At 35.0% G+C, this 21,587-nt stretch overlaps 2 protein-coding genes across 2 annotated transcripts in view; both read left to right on the top strand.

Annotated features, from left to right (window-relative positions):
* Window positions 1-21,587, top strand: part of RABGAP1L (RAB GTPase activating protein 1 like) — a 729,399-nt gene that overhangs the window by 241,903 nt on the left and 465,909 nt on the right. The window lies entirely within an intron of this gene.
* On the top strand, window positions 9,629-16,881 carry GPR52 (G protein-coupled receptor 52). The gene has a single exon (XM_088845318.1). It carries the CDS (start codon window positions 10,633-10,635, stop codon window positions 11,716-11,718), a length of 1,086 nt encoding a protein of 361 aa, XP_088701444.1. The 5' UTR covers window positions 9,629-10,632; the 3' UTR covers window positions 11,719-16,881.

Raw genomic sequence — 21,587 nt, 5'->3', positions numbered from 1 at the left:
CTAAAATGCAGATGGATAGAAATAAAACAAGGGAATCAAGAAGTCTGTTCCCAACCAATTCTCTTTAGTCCATAAATGCTGGAGAGATGTTCTGTGTTAGGACCAAATGTTACTGTATTTGTTACCCGTATCTTGGTCATTATTTATCAGAAAGGAACATACAAAAGCTATGAAAATAAAGATGTGTCTTGATCTAAGCATATAAATCTCTAGTCTTAATTTCTTAATCTGAGCTTCTCTGAGAACAAACAAGAAATTTATGTTACCTCGTGGTTTAAATTCTTCAAAGATCCTACCACTGATTAGAGGACCTTTGTGAATTTTCTCTAGATAATTTCATTATATTCCATCATTGCACTTTGCATTTCAATGGTGGCGACCTGTTTTAGTTCTTCTGTCCTATACTGTGAACTCTATGAAAAAAAGTCCTAGAACCTTGCATAATACCAAGTATGCAATAGGACTTCAATAAATTTTTAAATTAATTGAACTAATTAGATGAATCTGGGCAAAGCACTTTGGCAATGGGTAAAAGTTTTCTGCACTTTTAATGTTTTCTAGAGCAGAACAGTGAAGCCTAGAGGTTAGAAACGAGTTAGAAAATCCGAAACTCCAGGTTTTGTGCCATCTCTGTATAGTTGAATTCAATTCAACATGCATTTATTGAGTCATCATTTTCTGCTGTTCATGAAGTTTGGTAACTTGTATGGTTAGCAGAGCCACATTGTTTAATATGTATAGAACAGTGAGAGAAATGTAAGGAATATAAGAAATACTTCAACAATTATGCCTGAGTTTGTGTGTGTATGTTTTTAATTTGGACTCCAGAGATAATTTGTAAAGACAAGAGCATGAGTACTTCAAATTTTGTTTTGAAAACTGAGTCATAGATGTTGCATTTCAAGCCAAGTAAAGGTTTGATTATTTTATACTTCATGGCTTTTTAAAATTCCAGTTGCTATAACAACTTTGATATTTCTTTATTATTTTTAGCGCTTCAGTTGCCATAACAATAAGATATCTTAAAAAATAGCAATTTTCTTTTATAAGGGAAAAATCTCTTTCAATTAAAAATGAATTTGAATCAACATTTCTTTCCTATAATGTGAACCCATTATTTAAAATGAAATTGTGCTGTTCTATTTTTATATAATTTTAACAGACCTTCCCTGGAAATGTTTTAAGGTTTAACTTTTCCTTCTGTGTTTTTATTGTACAAAAATTAAAGGGAGGTGACTGTATTGAGCCCATTCTGAGAGATAATATTAATACTTGATGGGATTTCATTGATATAAAATTAAATTTCCAAATTTGTTATATAAAGTAAGAAAAGAACATGAATGATTGACAGCTCTTATGTGAATGTTGTAAGAAAGCTTGGAATTTCCTTTTTTCCTGTGTTATTTTTCAGTGTATTTATTATGTCTTTTGCCATACTAAAATAGGTACCACTTCACTTACCTGGAAATAACTGACAGTGCAGACCTGAGCTATGACACTTTATTCATAGAGCAGTACTTTTGTTTACTGTTGGAAGAAAAAATTCCTATAAGCTTAGTTCTGATATTTAATCCTCTAGAAAATTAAAGACAGCAAGTTAAAAGAGGGAGGAAGAATACTGCTGTATTTATATATAAAAATATAGGGAGCTATGTATTCTTTTCTGTGCAAATAGAGTCAGAAAATATAGGGATGCATATATACAATTTATATATTCTCTTATAGGTACCTAATTGCTCATAAAAATTAAACAAGTTTTTCTTGATTCAGTATACATGTATATTGAATCCAAATTTTGATTTGTGTTATGAGATAGTATTCTAATTGACATTAACAGTGATGATCCCAGCCTACTAGGCAAACATTAAATTATGTTCAGAATTCTCAGTTTATTAATAAGGTAGAGAAGTGGATGATCCATCTTGTAAAGATTTAAATGTAAAATTGGATAAAGTAAAACAAAATTTAAAAAATTAAAAAAGATGTATTTATCTGGGAATTGCAGGATCCTTGTAACTGAGACTTTATGGTCCAGGGTTTGGTAATTTTTATATTACTGTGTTGCTAATCACATGAATTTTCTAAGATGTGTGGTCAGGTTCAGATAATGTATATTTTAAGAATATATTTTTAATGTATATTATATTTTAATGTATATATAATGTATACTTTAAAAATATATATTTTGAAAGGACTGTTGAGATATATGGCAACTCAAGAGAAAAGTGAGAGTATTGTTTTTAATTCTGTAATCTCAACAGGTTACTGTGGGCATGGTTTCTTAAGGAGAAATGACTAAACAAAAAGCCTGTTGATAGTGAAGAATATGTTTAACTTCATTATCAGTGAGAATTGAGTGAACTACCCTTATGTGCTTTTTCAGGTTTACTTTTAATTCCTAATTTTCATAACCAACTTTAAAAAAGTTAACTTTTATCTTAGTTTTACATATGGAAAGTGAGGAGATATATGAAGAAAATGATGTAGCTAAGGCCTTTCGGCTATTAAGTCCTGAAACCAGTGCCAACCCAAATCTGGCTGATTCTAAAGCCTATATTTTCTTCTCTATCTCACAGTCTTCAAACTAAATAGATGTTTATTAAAAATAATAACATAACTTGGAGAAATGGGAGGGAAGATCATACTGTACACGGTTGTATTTTATTGCTCCGCATACTGCTTTTGACCAATTAATTTGATTTTAATTATATATTTGAGCGTTCTCCCCACTGAGTTAAACATGCACATAAATTAGTATTTTGTTTGTCCATTTTCCTTTGTGACTGACTGTAAATAATGGATTGTCTCTACGGTTTTGCTTTCTCAACCAGCTGTCTTGCATCCCAGCTAGCTAGGGCAGTCTCAGAGGGTTGTGTAACTGGCATTTAATCAGAAGCCTTTCCTCACCCAGTGTCTCACTTGCATCTGGACTGTTGTGTCTGTGAGTACAAACAGTGAGCAATGAGTCAGGTATAATGATTGAGAGAGTGTGAAAGTAGACACGGGCTAAACGTACTTATTCTGTTCAGCAGTTTCTGTTCTTTCAGACATTTCAGTAGCCTATTTATTCTTAATGGGACATTGCTTTGGAGAATTCTGGTGTTTTCCTTTTTCAACATCAATGTATACGATTTCCTGGCAATGCCTTTAAATGCACTCAAGTAATTTAGGTCTCTGATTTGATGGCTTTGCCCGAAAATGGGAGCACTTGAAAAAAGCAAGTGTAATCATCTTTAACATTTTCTTCAGCTATAACTTACATACACAGTAAACACGCACACACATATACACCCCTCAGCAGCCATGTTCTGATTTCTTTCATCAAAGGTTTTCTTGTTGCAGAACTTCATTGTATGGGCAGTTTGGGGCTCTATTCTTTTAAGTCATCTGTTTGCTTATCCTTATGCCAATCTTAATTATTGTGGCTTTATAATAAGGTTTGAAATCAGGTTGTGCCAGCCCTCCAAATTTTTTTCTAATCCTTCCCTTAGATTGTTTTTGCTCTCCTAGGTCCTTTGTGTTTATATATCAATTTTAGAATCAACTTCTTAGTTCTACCAAAAACCTACTTGGATTTGAATTGGAATAGCAATACATCTTTAGATCAGTTTGAGAAAAATTAATATTTGTAACAATATTGAGTCTTCTAATTTGTAAAGATTAGGACCTTTTAATTTTTTTTCAGTGACATTTCGTATTTTTTAGGGTAGAGGACACACGTCTTTTGTTGTTTATTCATATTTTCTGTGTTTTGATGCTGTTGTAAATAGCTTATTGTTTTAAAATTTCATCTACTGTTCCAAGTGTATAGAAATGCAGTGATTTTTGTATATTAACCTTGTTTCTGAAAAAATTTACTTATTAGTTCTGATGGGCTTTTGGGGTAGATTTTGGGGGTCTTTCTTAAATAGACAATCATGTCTTTCTTTTCCTTTATCACTAAACTATTTGTCCTGCCTGTTGTACTGGTCAAGACTTCCAGAATATTGTGCATGGATGTGGTGAGAGCAGACATCTTTGCCTTGTTTCCAGTTTTAAAAGGAAAGCATTTACTCTTTCACTATTAAGCATTATGTTAGCCGTGGTCTTTCCCATATAGTGTCTTTGTCAGTTTGAGGAAATTTTTTAATGTATTACCACTAACATTTGTTAAATATTTTTAATAGCTAATAACTTGTCTCATAATAAAATGAAGTTAATCTATAAGCTTGTTTTCTGATCTTGAAGGGTCACAAAATCAGTGGATTCTAACATGTAACACTTTATTCTTTTTTTTTCTCTTGGTACGTAGACCAAGTTGCTTTGATACTACGTTTAAAATACATTTATATTATATTTTGCAGCATTTTTTTATTCTTAAAATGATAATAATCATTATCTCTCACTAGATAGGATTTTTCAAAGTGGCAGTCAAGTATGCGTATTGAATTGGATTTAGGTAGAGGTATAGATGAATAATGGGCTTCTCTGATAGCTCAGTTGGTAAAGAATCAGTCTGCAATGCAGGAGATCCTGGTCCAATTCCTGGGTCAGGAAGATCCGCTGGAGAAGGGATAGGCTACCCATTCCAGTGTTCTGACCTGGAGAATTCCATGGACTGTATATGGTTGCTTTCAAACCATAGTGGTTTGAAAAGAGGCCCCTATAGTCCATGGGGTTGCAAAGAGTCATACTCGACTGAACAACTTTAATAAATAAATAAATGAATAATATTGCCCTTAATTTGAATATATTAGGATATATATATATGTATATATATGAATTAACAAAAAAAACATGATGTCATAATCAGCAGCAGGTACGAATATCCTGTGGCAAGTAGGGAACATAGCAAATATGTGTGGGATGAGGAAAGGGTGGAGTGGGGACAGGTAGAGCCAGTTTGGTGGTTGTGGTGGTGGTTTAATCACTAAGTTGTATCCGACTCTTGGGACCCCATGGGTTGAGGCTCTCCAGGCTCCTCTGTCTATAGGATTTTCCAGGGAAGAATACTGGAGTGGGTTGCTATTTTCTTCTCCAGGAGCCTAGTTAGCTAATCCTAAATAATAGAAAAGATAAGTTAGATTGAATAGATATACAGAGATCAGATTTTGTAGGACCTGTTAGAATTGTATACTAAGGGCAGTATGAAATGGCTGAAGCATTTTCAGTGAGCATGATACCATCTAGTTTGCATTTTGAAAAGAATATTCTGTCAGTTTTGCCCATAGTGGTTTGAAAAGAGGCCACAGACCACTCGGGAAGACCAGATTGAAAGCCTGTGTAGTAGTCCACACACACAATGATGGCTAGCTGGCTTAGGGTGGTGACAGTGGAGGTGGAGAAAAGTTAATAGGTGGGGAGGAATAGTTGAAGAAATAAGTAAATTCTGAGTCCATACACCTTTTTGTATCTTTTAAAAATAGGCTTAGAAAAACTTTTTACATTATCTTCTGTTTTTTTCCCCCCACAGTATTGGTTTTGCATTTCTCCTTGATAATCATTGCCTACTGTTTATGCTGTTTACCACCAGTGGCTAATGGTTCTCTCTTCTTTTGCTGTTTAACCCCTATTGAGTAGTTGCTTGAGTTGCTTAGATGTCTAATGAAATATTGATTCGTATTTGAATTTTATATGTGCAAAGGTTGAACATATAAAACATATATAAGATATGAATGAAAAATTAAACATCCATGATGTATCATCTCAAGAAGTTCTAACTTTTAGCTGTTAGAAGTAATTCTGAAGTAATCCCAAATGATGATTCTTCTTAGATATTTCCCAGCCAGTGTTCATAAGTTGAAAGGCGAGGGGGGTGGTTGATAATGACTAATAAGAATGGCAGTAAAAAAACATCTAATGACCCTTAAAATGAAGAGGATTATGCATAATATAAAAACAGAATACTTTATGTAATGAGCTGTGTAAATATACGCTATTAGTGCTGCTGTTATTAGAGCTTCACTTTATAAATTAGTTTATCTTATAATCAGTTCAGAAAAAAAGAATAGAAAGGAAGGAAAGTGAGGGGCTAGTAGTAAGAGTCAGTCTCAGGAAAGAAGAAAATTACCTTGTTAGAACTCCTGAAGCTGTTTTTTTGAAGTTGGTAGAAGAAAAGAAGGAAGCTTGGTGGGTCAAAGCTATTGCTCCTTGAACTCTCCCTCCCATATTAGCATATACCTTTGAACGCATGTACAACTAGGGATTGTTTATATTTTTCTTAGATGTAAGTCTCTACCAGTGATTATTTGTTGGAAATAAATGGGTCAAAGTGATCTAGTATTTGAATATCTGTAAGTGACATTTTGGTCATTTCTCTGATTTTTAAAAAATACTATGATTCACAAGTTGAAAAATAATGTGTAGTGTATACTTTTAAAATGATTTTTTTAAGATTTTTTTTAGATGAAGCCACTTTAATAATTAGGAATGTTTTATTTCTCAGTGTTTTTGTCAGAAACCTTTATATTTAACTCTTTATGTGGAATGTAGGACCTGTCTACAGTCATAAATATTTATCATCTATAATTTTTATTTTGAATATTTATTATTATTGTGAAAGAAAGTTTTAGTTAAGTCAAATCTTGTTTGATTTTCATGTTTTTATGTGTCCCTAAAAGTCAAAATGCTTCCCTGTAAAATAGAACTTTTCTAACCTTTTGTATTAATTTCTCATTTAAATGCTTTCTTCTCTGAAATCAACCTCTGTGTTTTTTCAGTCTTTCAACCTTCTTGAGGCTTTCAGTGAAAGCCTCAAGCTTGATCACCAGGGCAGTGATCTCTCTTGGTAAATGTCACATTGCACTTGAAAGTACGTGGGTTATTTTCAAATAGCTTTTGATACTGGTTTCTAACATTATTCCACAGTGATAAGAGAACATACTTTGTATAATTGCAGTACCTTTAGACCATGAAATTTTTGCACCTTGTTTTATGTCCCTAGATATGTTCCAGTGTCTTCTGGTTTATAGTCTACGGGAACTTTTTTACCTTGCTATTGTGTGAAAATTGTATATATCTTAATTATGTTGAATAGGTTCATACTGCTTTTCAGATCTATTATATACTTTGCTTTTTAATTTCTTCTGTTAATTTTTGATAGTTTGATGCCAATTGCAAATTTAATTTATCTACTTAAAAAATAGTTGTAATATAGAGTAGAACTGTATGTGACTTTTTCTGTCTTTTCCAAGTCTCCGGTAAATGTGTTGTCATACTTTCATAATTTAAAAATATTTACAAATTTTACTTCAAATCTCAGTATGGTACTCTTTCTAAGATTGTTATTCTAACGTATTTTATAAATTTTTCTGAAAATTTTAGCAATGATACGGTCTTCCTGAAAGTTAGTTAAAAATGAAGGAAAAAATAGGGTCCTGTTGTTTAGAAATCATTTTTTGAAATCCGAAAATAATTGTTCTTAGACATTTTCTCAATAGCTGCTTTAAGTGGAAAACAGAGGGAATGACGGAGGGTTTCATCAAAATGGTTTTAAGAATGACAATTTTGACCTGTTTCCTTCCTAGTTTCATGACTGATAGTAAGCAAATTATACTTACCTTCTCTAGGTACTCACTCTCTTCCTTTGGAAGATGGTAATGATGGGTATATACTTCATATGGATTTAGTATTTTTACTGAGAAAAAAATGTAAAGCATATAGCATAATGTTTGGCACATAGATTATGCTCTAAATGTTGGTTATCCGTTTTCATCTTAAATTTCCTGAATCAGTTCTGAAATAATGTATAAATTAATTCTAAATCACTTTTAAGAAAGTTGCTGACTCTGTAAGAAATATTTTTAAAATTGGGAATATTTGTCTATAGTAAGTCAAAATAAGTGGAAGTGGTTTTAAACATCCATTATATAAATGAGCTTATAAATTAGCTTTCCTCTGACTTGGGTATGAGTAGCTCAAGAAATATATGAAAAAGTTCTTTAATTCTTTTTTCTGTTAGGATAAAAAGTGAACTAAGCAGTCGTTCTGTTTATTTCTGATGTCTACTCTTCTGAGGTCATATTTGACCTTAAATAGTCCAGCAAGTAGATTTTAGTATAGAGGTATTAGTTCCACTGCTTTGTACAGTTAAATATATCGGATTCGGCAGTTTAGTGTGGGTGTGGCAGAAGTTGGAAAGAGTATAAAGTAACTTCTATCAATCAAAATGTAATATATTTTAGAGAGTAAAAATAGTTGCTCTGTGACTTGAGTTAATGAAGACTTAGATGATTTTTAATAATTAATAAGTTTTTTCTGCCAATGAGCATTAGATTACTGCTGACTTTTTAGTGTCATAGTACCTTGTGGTAGTTTCTCTACAGGGTTTAAAGGTGCATCCTGGGGTCTTTTTCTTGTCCTGCTCATAGAAAATAATCTTTACACATGCTATAAGGACACTACCTCTAGAAATTCATACATGTCATTAATATGTTATAAGGATCGGTCAGTTCCATTGTCTTCTTTTGTCAATCTTGATCGGAGCTTGCCGAGTTTAAGTCTATAAGCCTGCATGTGCCTGGCAACTGTTACCTAGTGACAGTTTCAGCTGCAGTGGCCATTGGCTGTGCTGTTGATTGGGGCAGGAGGACCGAGTCACCTTTCTGATGGTGAGTTCTTCTGCATCAGCTCAGGGTGAGGAGGAGGAGGAGGAGCAGGGCTTCGGCTCAGGTGCAGGCAGTGATACTGAGAGATTGTGAAGAATATACTGACAGCATCTCGGTAACTGCATCACAGTAAATTGGACTTCTGAATCAAGCAGCCCAGCCTAGCAGCTGATAAGAGTGAATGTAGGTGAGAAGCATTGTTTTATTGCTGTAACAAGAGAACTATTTTGTGATAAGTGAAACTAGGAATGTACAAGGAGGAATATCCTGTGGATATTATTATGAAAGAAGAAAGACTTCCCTGAATGACCTGGTTGTGCACAAGAAAATAACTTTGAGAAGAATGCTCTCTGTTAAGCTCCTGCATTGTTCCTGAAGGAAATGTTTTTATTTCTAATGCATGCCATTTCTTCAAAAGGTATGATAACAAAGACTGACAGGAGATCTCTGAAATGCCTGTACTTTAAAAAAGACTTTTGACAAATGCTAACCTGATATCAGAATGACCTTGGAAGCCTTTTGGATGGATTCTATCCTGCCAATCTTTCAATATTTCAAACTCTAGGATTTAAACTCATCTCGATGCTTTAGAAGTATTTTAAAACAAGAACATCTTATAACCTACCTAATGGCCCCTGTACTAATTGAGCCCTTGCTCAAAATAGAGTACAGAAATAGAAGAGGCATTTTCTTAACATATGGCTGCTATAGAACTGCAAATATAACAGACAAGGTAATGTTTTACTTTGTAAAGATTTAGTCGAAGTAATGATTTAATGTATTAATCATTTAAAGAAAACAGAAAAGATACAGCAATATAGACTATAACGCCTACTAGAAATACCTAAATAATAAATAATGGCAGCATTTCTAGTCAGAAGTTCAGAGCATATAGGAAAGTTTCTATTGTCTAAATTTTATATATATTTACATATATTTGTGAGAAATAGGTGTGGTTGCAAAGGTGAGAAATAACTTTGAGCTATATATTTTATGATCATGCTCCATTATAAGGAAGGTGGCGTATCAGATAATGAAGGTTATTTTCAGTTATTGATGCTGAAGTTAATAACAAAAATGGTTAGGAAAAGATATAAATTACAGTCCTGGTGGTAACATCATTAACTGTAATGGACTAAAACTGTTTTCATCTGAATGCTTAAAAAAATGCATGCAGAATTAAAACTTCAGAAGTTTGTTTTTCTATTTTGTCAGTGTTGACCCATTGTGTATTATCTTCCTTATCGGAAATATGCTTTTTTTTTTCCTCTCATGAGAGTTATAGGGCAGTCTGGAGTCTGTTACCTCTCTTCTGCTCCTTTGTACCCCAATAGAGATGAATCTTTTAGAATTAATCTTGTTGGGGAAGGGGATTCTTAGCTTTTGAGATAAAAGAGAGAGAAATGAGGATCATAAAGTTGACCCACCAGCATCAAACCCTGAACTTAGCCCAAAGACACTATTTAGCCCAATGAACTTTTTCTTAGCTTTCCAACCAATTCGTGATTTTAATTATTTAAGTCCTAAAATTTGAATCCATTTCTCCTGACAGATGAAACAGGAAGCCTGAGACGATTTAAGACTTTTTTTTTCCTCCTCGTTCTTCCTAGTTGATCCCTAAGAAACTACCTTTCTGAAGAGAACTAATGGCCCACAAGAGCTTTTCTTTCCTTGGCAATTGCTTTTTTCCTTTTACAGATTTAATTTTTCATAGTGCAAGGTATTATTAAGAAGTCCATTTTCTCTAGAAGTGCCTTGTGTCTGCAAAAAGTTGTTTGAAAGCACCAGAGGAAGCTAATTGGTGACCTGTTTTTCACCTCCTTTCTAGCTTATTCCTCTTCCTTCCCCCCCAAAGCTGAGGTGTGTTACTGCTGCACCAAGGCTGATGAAGAGACTTGAGTACTCCCCGGGATGCTCAGCTGTGACAGAAGCACTGCCACTGTCTGCTGAAGCTGACGCTGAGACACTCACGGGCAGAGTTTAGCAGATGCTTGGCAGGGCACCTGCTTGCTGTAGCTAGGGCTGCAGGTCCTTTTAATTCCAAGCCATGAATGATTCCAGGTGGACTGAATGGAGGATCCTGAACACGAGCAGTGGCATTTTGAATGGGTCTGAACGTCACTCCTGCCCACTTGGATTTGGCCACTACAGTGCGGTGGACGTGTGCATCTTCGAGACTGTTGTCATTGTCTTGCTGACATTTCTCATCATTGCTGGGAATTTAACGGTCATCTTTGTTTTTCACTGTGCTCCACTCTTACACCACTATACGACCAGCTATTTCATTCAAACAATGGCATACGCTGACCTTTTTGTTGGAGTTAGCTGCTTGGTTCCTACTCTCTCACTTCTCCACTACTCCACAGGTATCCACGAGTCACTGACTTGCCAGGTTTTTGGATATATCATCTCAGTCCTGAAAAGTGTTTCTATGGCATGTCTTGCTTGCATCAGTGTGGATCGCTATCTTGCCATCACCAAGCCTCTGTCCTACAATCAACTGGTCACTCCATGTCGCCTGAGAATTTGCATTATTTTAATCTGGATCTACTCTTGCCTAATTTTCTTGCCTTCCTTTTTTGGCTGGGGGAAACCTGGTTACCACGGTGACATTTTTGAATGGTGTGCCACCTCTTGGCTCACCAGTGCCTATTTTACCGGCTTTATTGTTTGTTTACTTTATGCCCCTGCTGCCTTGGTGGTCTGCTTCACTTACTTCCACATTTTCAGAATTTGCCGGCAGCACACCAAAGAGATAAATGACCGGAGGGCCCGATTCCCGAGCCATGAGGCGGCTGCCTCCGGAGAGGCCGGGCATAGCCCCGATCGTCGCTATGCCATGGTTTTGTTTCGGATAACCAGTGTGTTTTACATGCTGTGGCTCCCTTATATCATCTACTTTCTTCTAGAAAGCTCCCGGGTCTTGGACAATCCAACACTGTCCTTCCTAACCACCTGGCTGGCTATAAGTAATAGTTTTTGTAACTGTGTTATATACAGCCTCTCCAACAGTGTTTTCCGGCTAGGCCTCCGAAGACTGTCTGAGACAATGTGTACATCTTGTATGTGTGTCAAGGATCAGGAAGCACGAGACCCCAAACCTAGGAAACGGGCTAATTCCTGCTCCATTTGAAGAAAACTCCATAGTAAATCACATGTAATCTGACAGTAGTTTTGGATTGTATTCTTGCTTCATCTGGAAGTTTGCCACTAGAGAAATATTTACTTGAATAGTTGACTATGAGAGGAAGGGACTAAAAGTTTCTTCTTTTTTCTTTTTCATGGAAAAAAAAAAAAAAAGCCCTAAAGATATATAGAGGGTAATCTCATGAGATAATTGTAGTGTGTGAGTATAAATATGCAGTACTAGGAAAAGTGAAGCTCTGAGGGTGGAAAAGTACCTCAGATCTTCCATAGGGCATGAGTGAAGCCCCTGGCGTCTTGTCTCTCTCTCTCTGACTGGACTCTCCTCTGTCTCTGCCTCTCATTCTCTTTCTCTCTGTCTCTCTCTCCTGTGTGTGTGGAGATTACTTACATAAATTGCCCTTTATAGAAAAATGCTACATATTATATATGTGGTAAAGTATAACCTTTTGCATCAAAGTGTAACTCTAAACTCATTAATCTGCAATCCTTCAAAGGTCCCTACATGGAGGATGCATAGCAAGCATTGTATTTTATTACCTGCCACACAACCCTTTTGCTTGTGTTTTTATATCCGTAGCACAAATTTCTGCAGTGAAGAAACAGTTTTTTTGTTTGTTTGTTTCTTCTGGGTAAATGTATGCTCCCTTCTCCTTTCTAACAGCCTGCTATTATTTTCCTTCATTTTTCTTTATCTGCATCCTTTGGTACCTTAAACCAGAAGTGTCTTAGCTAGTGAAAGAATCTATTATATAAAAGTCATAATGTTGAATGGCTTATTCCTTCTAAAAAAGTATTCTATATATTATTTAAGATATTGTGTTAAGTATTTTTTAATGGCTTTGGGAAACATTTTTATTTGGTTTCTTTTGAAATAATACATGTGCCCAAAGTGGTGTCGTTTCTGGGGGGGCCTATAGTTAAGCTTTGTTTTTCTTTAAGATAATTCACAATGCAAATGCAGAGGACTCACTCAGAAGTGGAGTATTGCTCTTAAAGCTACTTGATGTGTTCCACCTTTTTTTTTTTTTTTAAAGAGTGAAATATTAGCCTGTTTATGTTAGGTCTGCAAAGCTTACTGTTGTGGTCCACTAATTATTTGTATGATAATGCATTTGCACATACTATATTTTTTTTACAACAAAGAACATGTAAATTACATTATGTGATCTGTGCCTAAAGTCTTCTTAGCACACTATATAGAGATCAGTGTTGCTTAAATCGTCAAAATTGGACAAAAATATATAAAAACTTCTTTTAAGAGAAAAATACTTTTGTTAGTTGTTAATTGGATATTTCTGTTAGACCAAGCTGCATTCCTAGTGATGCTGAGAATAAAGTATACTTAATTATCAAATACAGGTAAGAACTGTCAATATTTTCTTTTGTAATGATCTGTTTTCCCATTCAGAGATTAAATTAACTTATTTTTTGTGTGCTATATGGAGTTGTGTAATAAATTGTCAGGGGTTTAGATGCAGCAAAATGGCATTTGGGAAATTAACAGTGAAGCGGGTCTAAGTGCTAAAACATCTAAATCTGACTTTTTTTTTTTTACCATAAGTTTTCTGCCAGATAGATATTTTAAAATTTATATCAAACTACTGAGTATTCTCAGCATTTTTGATTATTTTATGAAATGCATATAGTGAAATGTGCCTATGACTCTTCAAATTGGAAGCCAACCATGTTTGCACACTGGTGGTTTAACTTGAGGTCCTTTAGTAAAAGAAATGTCATTGTTTTATTGAGGTTGTTCTGAACCCATGTATATTTTTAAACATGTAAGAAAGGTTTAAAATAAAGAATAAAACAGTATTCTGCATATTCAAAATCAGACTTTGCTTCAGTTGCTTCAGTTTAATAAAACATTTAGAATAAGAGGTTATTGTTGGGAAATCAAAAATTTATTTCACATTTTTGTGATTTGGGTTGTTTACATTGATTCTCATTCCATTTGCCAGTGACATCTTGGATAAGTTGAAATGTGCCTTTTGAGTTCAGACCAGTTTAAGGAAAATAAAGTTTGAGGAAACATAATACTAACTTTCAAGTTGACTGATATAAATAGAACCTTCAACATTGTGCGTGTTATTTGGGAATCAGATGTTGATTCCTTTAGTTTGGTATGTAAGTATAGTTAGAAAAGACTTCATACATCCTCTGTACAAAAAACTTGAGGCTGTGTTTGTGGCATTTTTTTATTTTTTGCTTTTCCTCATGCTAGTGAATAATTATATGCCAGGCACTGTGAAGTTTTACATATGTGATAACTTTTAATTCTCACTGCAACCCTTGGAGATAGCTACTGTTTTTATTCCCATCCCAAAGATGGGGAAAGAGAAGGCACTGGTGACCCACTCCAGTACTCTTGCCTGGACAATTCCATGGATGGAGGAGCCTGGTAGGCTGAAGTCCGTGGGGTCGCTAAGAGTCGGACACGGCTGAGCAACTTCACTTTCACTTTTCACTTTCATGCATTGGAGAAGGAAATGGCAACCCATTCCAGTGTTCTTGCCTGGAGAATCCCAGGAATGGAGGAGCCTGGTGGGCTGCCGTCTATGGGGTTGCACAGAGTCGGACACGACTGACACGACTTAGCAGCAGTAGCAGCAGCAAAGATGGGGAAGCCAAAGAAAAGTGATTTATCCAAGGTCAGTCTCTCGGTCAGTGGTAGAGGTTTGTTCACACTCACATAACCATTTTGCTACCCTGCCTTTTCCCCCCAAAGCCTTCAAACCTTGTACCTCTGTCTTTACCTTTTCCCTGCAAAGCTTGTTTGAGTTTTTTTTTTTTCCCCTCACCTAAATCTTTGCTTTGGTTCTTTCCTTGTGATATCTTTTTCCTTTATCTTAAAACTCTCTTTTATTAAAGTAGCAATCTGATAAGCCCACACTTACCAGTTTAGTCTTTAATCAAACTGAAACCCTGGGGCACAACATTCCCTTGATAGTCCTTTTGTTCATTTCTGTTAAGTTTTCATTGGTATCTTTTCCAAGTCTATAAATTTCTTAATGATTTTTTTTGAAGACAAAGGGTGGAGAAGGAAAGCTTTGTTATAGGCTGAAAGGAAAACCTCTAGAAGGCAAGTCCTTGGTTTAGATTCTTCACTTATTTTAATGTTTTGTGGGCCACACCAGGATAAGCCACTTAACTTTCTTTTGATTTAATATGTGTTTTGGACAGAGAATGAGATGGCTGGATGGCATCACCGACTTGATGGACATGAGTTTGAGTGAACTCCAGGATTTGGTGATGGACAGGGAGGCCTGGTGTGCTGTGATTCATGGGGTCGCAAAGAGTCGAACACGACTGAGCGACTGAACTGAACTGAATATTTATTTTGAAACTATTCTGCCTTTTAAGATGAATATGTTTTAAGAATGGAAAGCATAACCATCATTCTTACCACTATATTGTATTCTGTGGTAATTATCCATTTTGGTTACAGATGGCAGCCAAACAATAATGCTGTAGTCTGTTTCTAAAGGTTCTATTATCTGTAGAGTTGTTTCTAAAGTTGTATAGTGTCATAAGGCTTTGTAACCTACGAGTTTGTGAAGCCTGGACTGAAACCCTGGCCCTCATAAGCTGTTTAGCCCTAGGTAAGATACTAAATGTTCCAAGTTTTCAGTTTTCTCATCTGGATCAGAAAGATCCAGAAACTTGTACCTTCCTAGTAGGCTGGATTTAAAGAATAAATGAGATAAAGCAGTCCCTGTATTCAGCATGGGTCCTGACACATACAAACTGTTCGAATTGTGGTAGCTGCTATTTTATTGTCTTTGTGGCTGCCATATTTATTGCTATCACAAGTTAAAGATTACTGATTCTGATAAGGAAGTTGTATTTTATAACAATTTAGAGCCTGGTGGCTCAGAGGTTAAAGCATCTGCCTCCAATGCGGGAGACCTGGGTTCGATCCCTGGGTCGGGAAGATCCCCTGGAGAAGGAAATGGTAACCCACTCCAGTATTCTTGCCTGGAGAATCCCATGGACGGAGAAGCCTGTCAGGCTACAGTCCACGGGGTTGCAAAGAGTCGGACACGACTGAGCAACGGAACGGAGAGTTATATAAAATGGCATTTTTTTTTTTTGGACCAAATCTGTTAAAGTTGGATTTGGCTTAAACCCAGTCTTCCCTCATAGCTCAGGTGGTAAAGAATCTGCCTGCAGTGCAGGAAACCCGGGTTCAATTCCTGGGTCGGGAAGATCCCCTGGAGAAGAAAATGGCAACCCACTCCAGTTTTCTTGCCTGGAAAATCCCGTGGACAGAGGAACCTGGCCGCTTCAGTCAATGGGGTCACAAGAGTCGGACATGACTTAGCGACTAAACCACCAGATTTTTTTAAATTTAGAAAGCTTCTGTAATTTCTGAAAGCTCTTTTCCCAGGAATAGTTGTTCATGAAGACATCATTGGAGAGGAAAGGTATCCAGCAAGCAGATGATGGGACAAGACAGGATGACTCTGAGATTAACCTGCATCCCTGGTGGCTTAGCTGGTAAAGAATCTGCCTACAGTGAGGGAGATCTGTGTTTGATCCCTGGGTTGGAAAGATCTCCTGGAGAAGGAAACGGCAACCTGCTGCAGTATTCTTGCCTGGAGAATTCCATTGACAGGGAGCCTGGCAGGCTACAGTCCATAGGGTCGCAAAAGAGTTGGACACGACTGAGTGACTAACACTTTATTGAATATAGTAAATACAAAAGTTGTATTAGTTATATATTTAATACAACATACTTAAACTTTTTTCTTTCATCAGATTGGCAATAGTAGGAAAGCATTGTTGAGTACCTTGCCATTTATCTTTGCATTTTAGTTTTCCTTGTATATTAACATGGAATTTAAGATATTTTGTCATAAACATGTTACCTGGAAGAAACAAAGATTATAAGTAGATTTGCTCTCTTTATATCATTCATTATATAAAATTAGAAATGAAGTTGTTGCTTTAAATGACTTTCCTCTGTCTCTCCCTACCCTGGAAGGTAATCATTATATGTGAAAAAGATATAAATGTGTGATAAACAGAGGAAATTAAGATGTGGGGAATTTGCTTGTATAATGTGCTGAGCATAGCATCCTTTCTGTCCAGGAAGGACTGTCACAGTGCACAGGAGCCTTTGTTACTGAGCTGATGCTGTTCTGATGTGTGGGGTCCAACAGTTGCTCCTTTCCCTGAGTAAAACTTTAAGATTAGGAAGGATGTGTAGAAAGTTGCATAATCAGCAACCAAGTATGTGGACATTGAGGAAAAACGATTTGAAGAGAAAAAATAATCTGCCTTTCAGTGTTTCTTATAAATGTAAGTTTTATCCAGTGCTAGTTTTGCTCTATAATTTAAAATATTTTAACTTTATTTAATAGTGTAAACAGTTCTTTTAAAATATTAAAAGTGATGAAATTAGGGTTTCCTTCTTTATTAATATTCTGTTTAAAAATTTTTTATAGTGAACCTTTACTTCTTTTATAATTGGAAAATTGTCTTGTTAAATGTTCTGTTTAAAAACTATTTTGGTGTTTCACAGTAGTTTTGTTGATTTTACAAGTAACGTTAGCTAATTTTGTCTCAATACAATTTTCTTTTAAAGAAAGTTTATGTAGTTTCTGACTTGTATAATATGTTCAGTTCAGTTCAGTCACTCACTCGTGTCCGACTCTTTGGGACCCCATGAATCACAGCACTCCAGGCCTCCCTGTCCATCACCAACTCCCGGAGTTCACTCAAACTCGTGTCTACAGAGTCGGTGATGCCATCCAGCCATCTCATTCTCTGTTGTCCCCTTCTCCTCCCACCCCCAATCCCTCCTAGCATCAGACTGTTTTCCAGTGAGTCAACTCGTCGCATGAGGTGGCCAAAGTATTGGAGTTATTACATATAAAATTTTCAGAGACATTTGATGCCTTTCTGTTTGTGATGTTAGATGTTCTTGATATAATTTCGCTTCAGCACAATCATTTTTAAATGTTATTTGCTGAATCTAAAATCTCTGTTACCTACCACTTTTTTTTTAATGCACCATTAAAAAATGCACAATTAATGCATTTAAAAATGCATTTTTCACATCTTTAAATAACAGAAGGATGACCTTGCATTAGGGAAGTAGAGTCCAGATTATGTGTTAGCTGCCTATCTCACAGATAGGCAAGATTCTGTTTTTAGCCCCCCATCCCCAAAGATCATATCTATAACTTTTTAATGATAACTTTTATTTTATTTTCACATATGATTTCCTATTAAGATGAAGAAAAACAGAGTAATAAATTCAGCTGGAGATTGTTATGTCTGATGGGTATTTAACATGAAAGGCATTTGTGATATCAGTATCTTCAGTATCATAAATGGGAGCAGATTAATTTTGGAGATTGTAAAATTTCAAAATACGCAGGTGATAAGTATCAAGAAGAAACATAGTGCATAGTGATAGAGTTTATTGGATGGAATTATTTCCTTAAATTCTAAAATTTCCCCAAATGCTCCTTTATGCAAAATAAATCACATTTGTCTTTGAGTTTAGAAATTTGACTCCAATTTTATTTTATGTTTTCTACTTAAGCAAGTGGAAATGATGTTGATGCTGGTTAAAACTACTCAAATATACTCTATAAATTCAAAGTGATGACATTATTTTCAGTGAAGGCCCACACAGAAAAATCAAGTACAAAGTTACATAGTCTGTTCTTTAAAATTCAAAATATATCTTTGAGTGCAGTGTAGACTGTAGCAAGAAATGACCTGTGCATTTGTCTGAGGTTATGCCTGACACGAGCAAATGTTCATGTATATACTCTGTGTAACATACAGTTTTAAAACATTTGCTTATATTCCTAATAAAGTCTGAAGTTTAAAATAGGTAGTTTTGGAGTATACATTTTATAATAATAAATGGTCTCTTCACAATTATTTCATTTACTCCTCCACAGGTTTTGTAATTAAAAATGGTATTTGTAAAATTGATACTATAAATGATAGGTTTTGCCAAGGTTAAAAGATAATTTGTGAGCAATAGGTTAAAAAAATCCTGAAGTCCTTGTTTTAATATTTTAACAAGTTAAGTTGTATTTGGATTTTTCTTGTGATTATTTTGGCAAGGAAAAGGTTCAGAATTCTATCTTTAGAATTCCTTGCCAATTGCAAATTACAGTTTCTTATTTGTAAGAAAACAACTTCTGCGTAATGTATATTTAGGTTTTTGTGAAATGTTCTTGCCATAAATTAGATTTTAAAATTTAAGGAAAATTACAAATAAATATGCATTTAATTTCTTGCTTTCCAAGATCTCAAAAAATTACTGGATTTTTAGGTATATTTACTTGGAGATAACCCTGGAAAAGTACATTTTGAAGATTTATATTTATAATGTATTATTATTAAATGGGTCTTGTAATGGCTTCTGTTATTTCAATCATCAGCATAATTTATCAGCTCTACCTTCTCAGTTTCTATATGTGATTTAATACTTAAAATTGAACAAAAAATGTAACTTTATTAGAGGGCTATACCTTGATATACTTTTATAGATTTTGAAGTCCAGAACATCTTACGGTCCCATTTATTAATGGGACAAGATAAAAAGGTGTGTTCATGTGGATATATGTGTATTTGTTATAATGCTTAAAATTCGTGTAGCTCCTCTGTCCATGGGAATCGCAGGCGAGAATACTGGAGTGGGTTGCCATTACCTTCTCCAGGGGATCTTCCTGACCCAGGGATCAAAACCCATGTCTCCTACATTTGCAGGCAGATTCTTTACCACTTAGCCACCAGGGAAGCCCCTGTTACAGACTGAGAAAAAATCCCTCTGCTTTCAATTTGCAGTCATTGTAGAGTGTTTACTTTCGCTATAGTTAAAGGTACACATATTTTTTAAATAGAAAACTTATTAGGATTTGAAGTAACATTCTTTGTTGAGATTACCAGTGATGTATTAGTTTGGGAATATTAATATGGGATATAGTCAAACGATTCTGTGTGCATAGAGGAGATTGGAGACAAGTACTTGCCTCTCCTGTCATATGTGTTAAGAAATTATTATAAAATACTGCACATTAAGTTCTGAAAAAGCTTAAAATGCTTTTGAACATGTATAATGCCCTTGGCATTATGAATTAAATGTGTTCTAAAGCTTCTGTGAGTAAACCCTATCTCATTTTACATGTAGAAATCTGAGATAAGATTTTTAAGTGACCCTCACAAGATCACATAACCAGACAAAGGTATTACTGACCATATATCTTGTGCAGCAGTGTTTTTGCCTGTGATAAAGTTCTTGAATAATGTATTTATGGATGGCTGGTTGTTGAGGGATCTGACCCTTTTTCATTGAGTAGAAAATGAGGACTGACTTAGTTAGTACAGGAAAAATTCCATATGAAGTTTTAATTGTATATTGAAGGTGGGATTTTGAGGTCATGGAAAATTTTAATGAAATGTATTCTCAGCACTGCTAATTTCTTAAAGAAATTTTTTATCCATAGAGGGTTATAAAATTTACCTATCTTTTTAAAAACACAACAGTTTAAAAACATCTGCTGAATTTATTGAGAGATATGTAGAATGAATTGAGCAGTGTTAGTTATGTATTTAAAAAGTATAACCTTAATGATGATGATGATGTTCAGTCACTAAATCATGTCCAACTTTTTGTGACTCCAGGGACTGCAGTATGTCAGGCTTCCCTGTACTTCAGTATCTCCTGGAGTTTGTTCAAACTCATGTCCATTGGGTTGGTCATGCAATCCATCCATCTTGTCCTCTGTTGCCCCCTTCTCCTTAATGATGAAGAATTGTCAAAAACACACTAGTGCATATATATATATATCTGCTTTAGAAAAGTAAACATGTCATAGCTGTGCACTTTATGTTCTAAATTTTCTTTATAATGGGTTTGCAGTGTTGTTGAAGTCATAATAGGATGTTTTTTTCTGAACCTAATGATAGAAAAGGTCTTGACATTTCTGGCTACCGTGCTTTGTGAAGTGCTGTGTTGTGTATAGTCTAAAAAATTGTACTCAGGGAATCAGAGAGAGCAGTCTGAGTGAGTGATATTTTTACATAAAACCCTGTTAATACATAATTCAATTTTCTTTCAGTGAAATAATATGGTTATAGAAAAAGGAACTCTAATTAGGCTAACACAGGATTGCCTTATGAATGTCCTTAGATGAACTGTTTTTTTAGTTTCTAGTGTATGTATCAACTGAATATAACTGAATTCTACTGAATTGTTTGAAAAGTTTGTTGTCTTAAACATTTAAGGTTTTTGTGAGAATTTTGATCATTTAACTTACGGTACCCATTAAAAAGATTTTCAAAATGAATCATTGCAAAATTCAAATTATTGAAATCTGAATTAGCTGGATATGTTTGCATTTTTGTGTCAATAAATTAGGACAATAAATATTTGTTTATGTTTTATGTGACATAAATTGTGGTTCTGAAGATACTCCTGGATGCTTTTAAGTCCAGAGAGTAATTTATTGAATTGTGGGAAGCAAGCTAAGGGGCAGACTATCTAATTTCTAAAATTTGAGGGAGAGATTGCAAAACAATTTTAGGATCAATGCAATAGATTGAAGAATTAGAGAACTTGATGCATTTTAAAGATGGCAGTTTAGTTGCTAAGTTATGTCCACCTCTTGAAACCCCATGAACTGTAGCCCGCCAGGCTGTCAGTCCATTGAATTCTCCAAGCAAGGATACTGGAGTGGGTTGCCAATTTTAAAGATGAATTTACCTAAATATTTAGCTATGTGTTTGGATGTGTTAGTCTCAGAGGATACCTTGGGATATTTGAAAAGTTATTAAAGTGAAAGGGAAGGAAATGTTCAGTGTTCAACATAGTACAAAAGTGTT

The sequence above is a fragment of the Moschus berezovskii genome, chromosome 17 (genome assembly GCF_049115385.1).
Source record: "Moschus berezovskii isolate FMDL1 chromosome 17, NW_MosBer_1.0, whole genome shotgun sequence".
Classification (NCBI taxonomy): Eukaryota; Metazoa; Chordata; class Mammalia; order Artiodactyla; family Moschidae; genus Moschus; species Moschus berezovskii.
The sequence above is the reverse complement of the archived record's forward strand: the minus strand, read 5'-3'. Positions and strand labels throughout refer to the sequence as shown.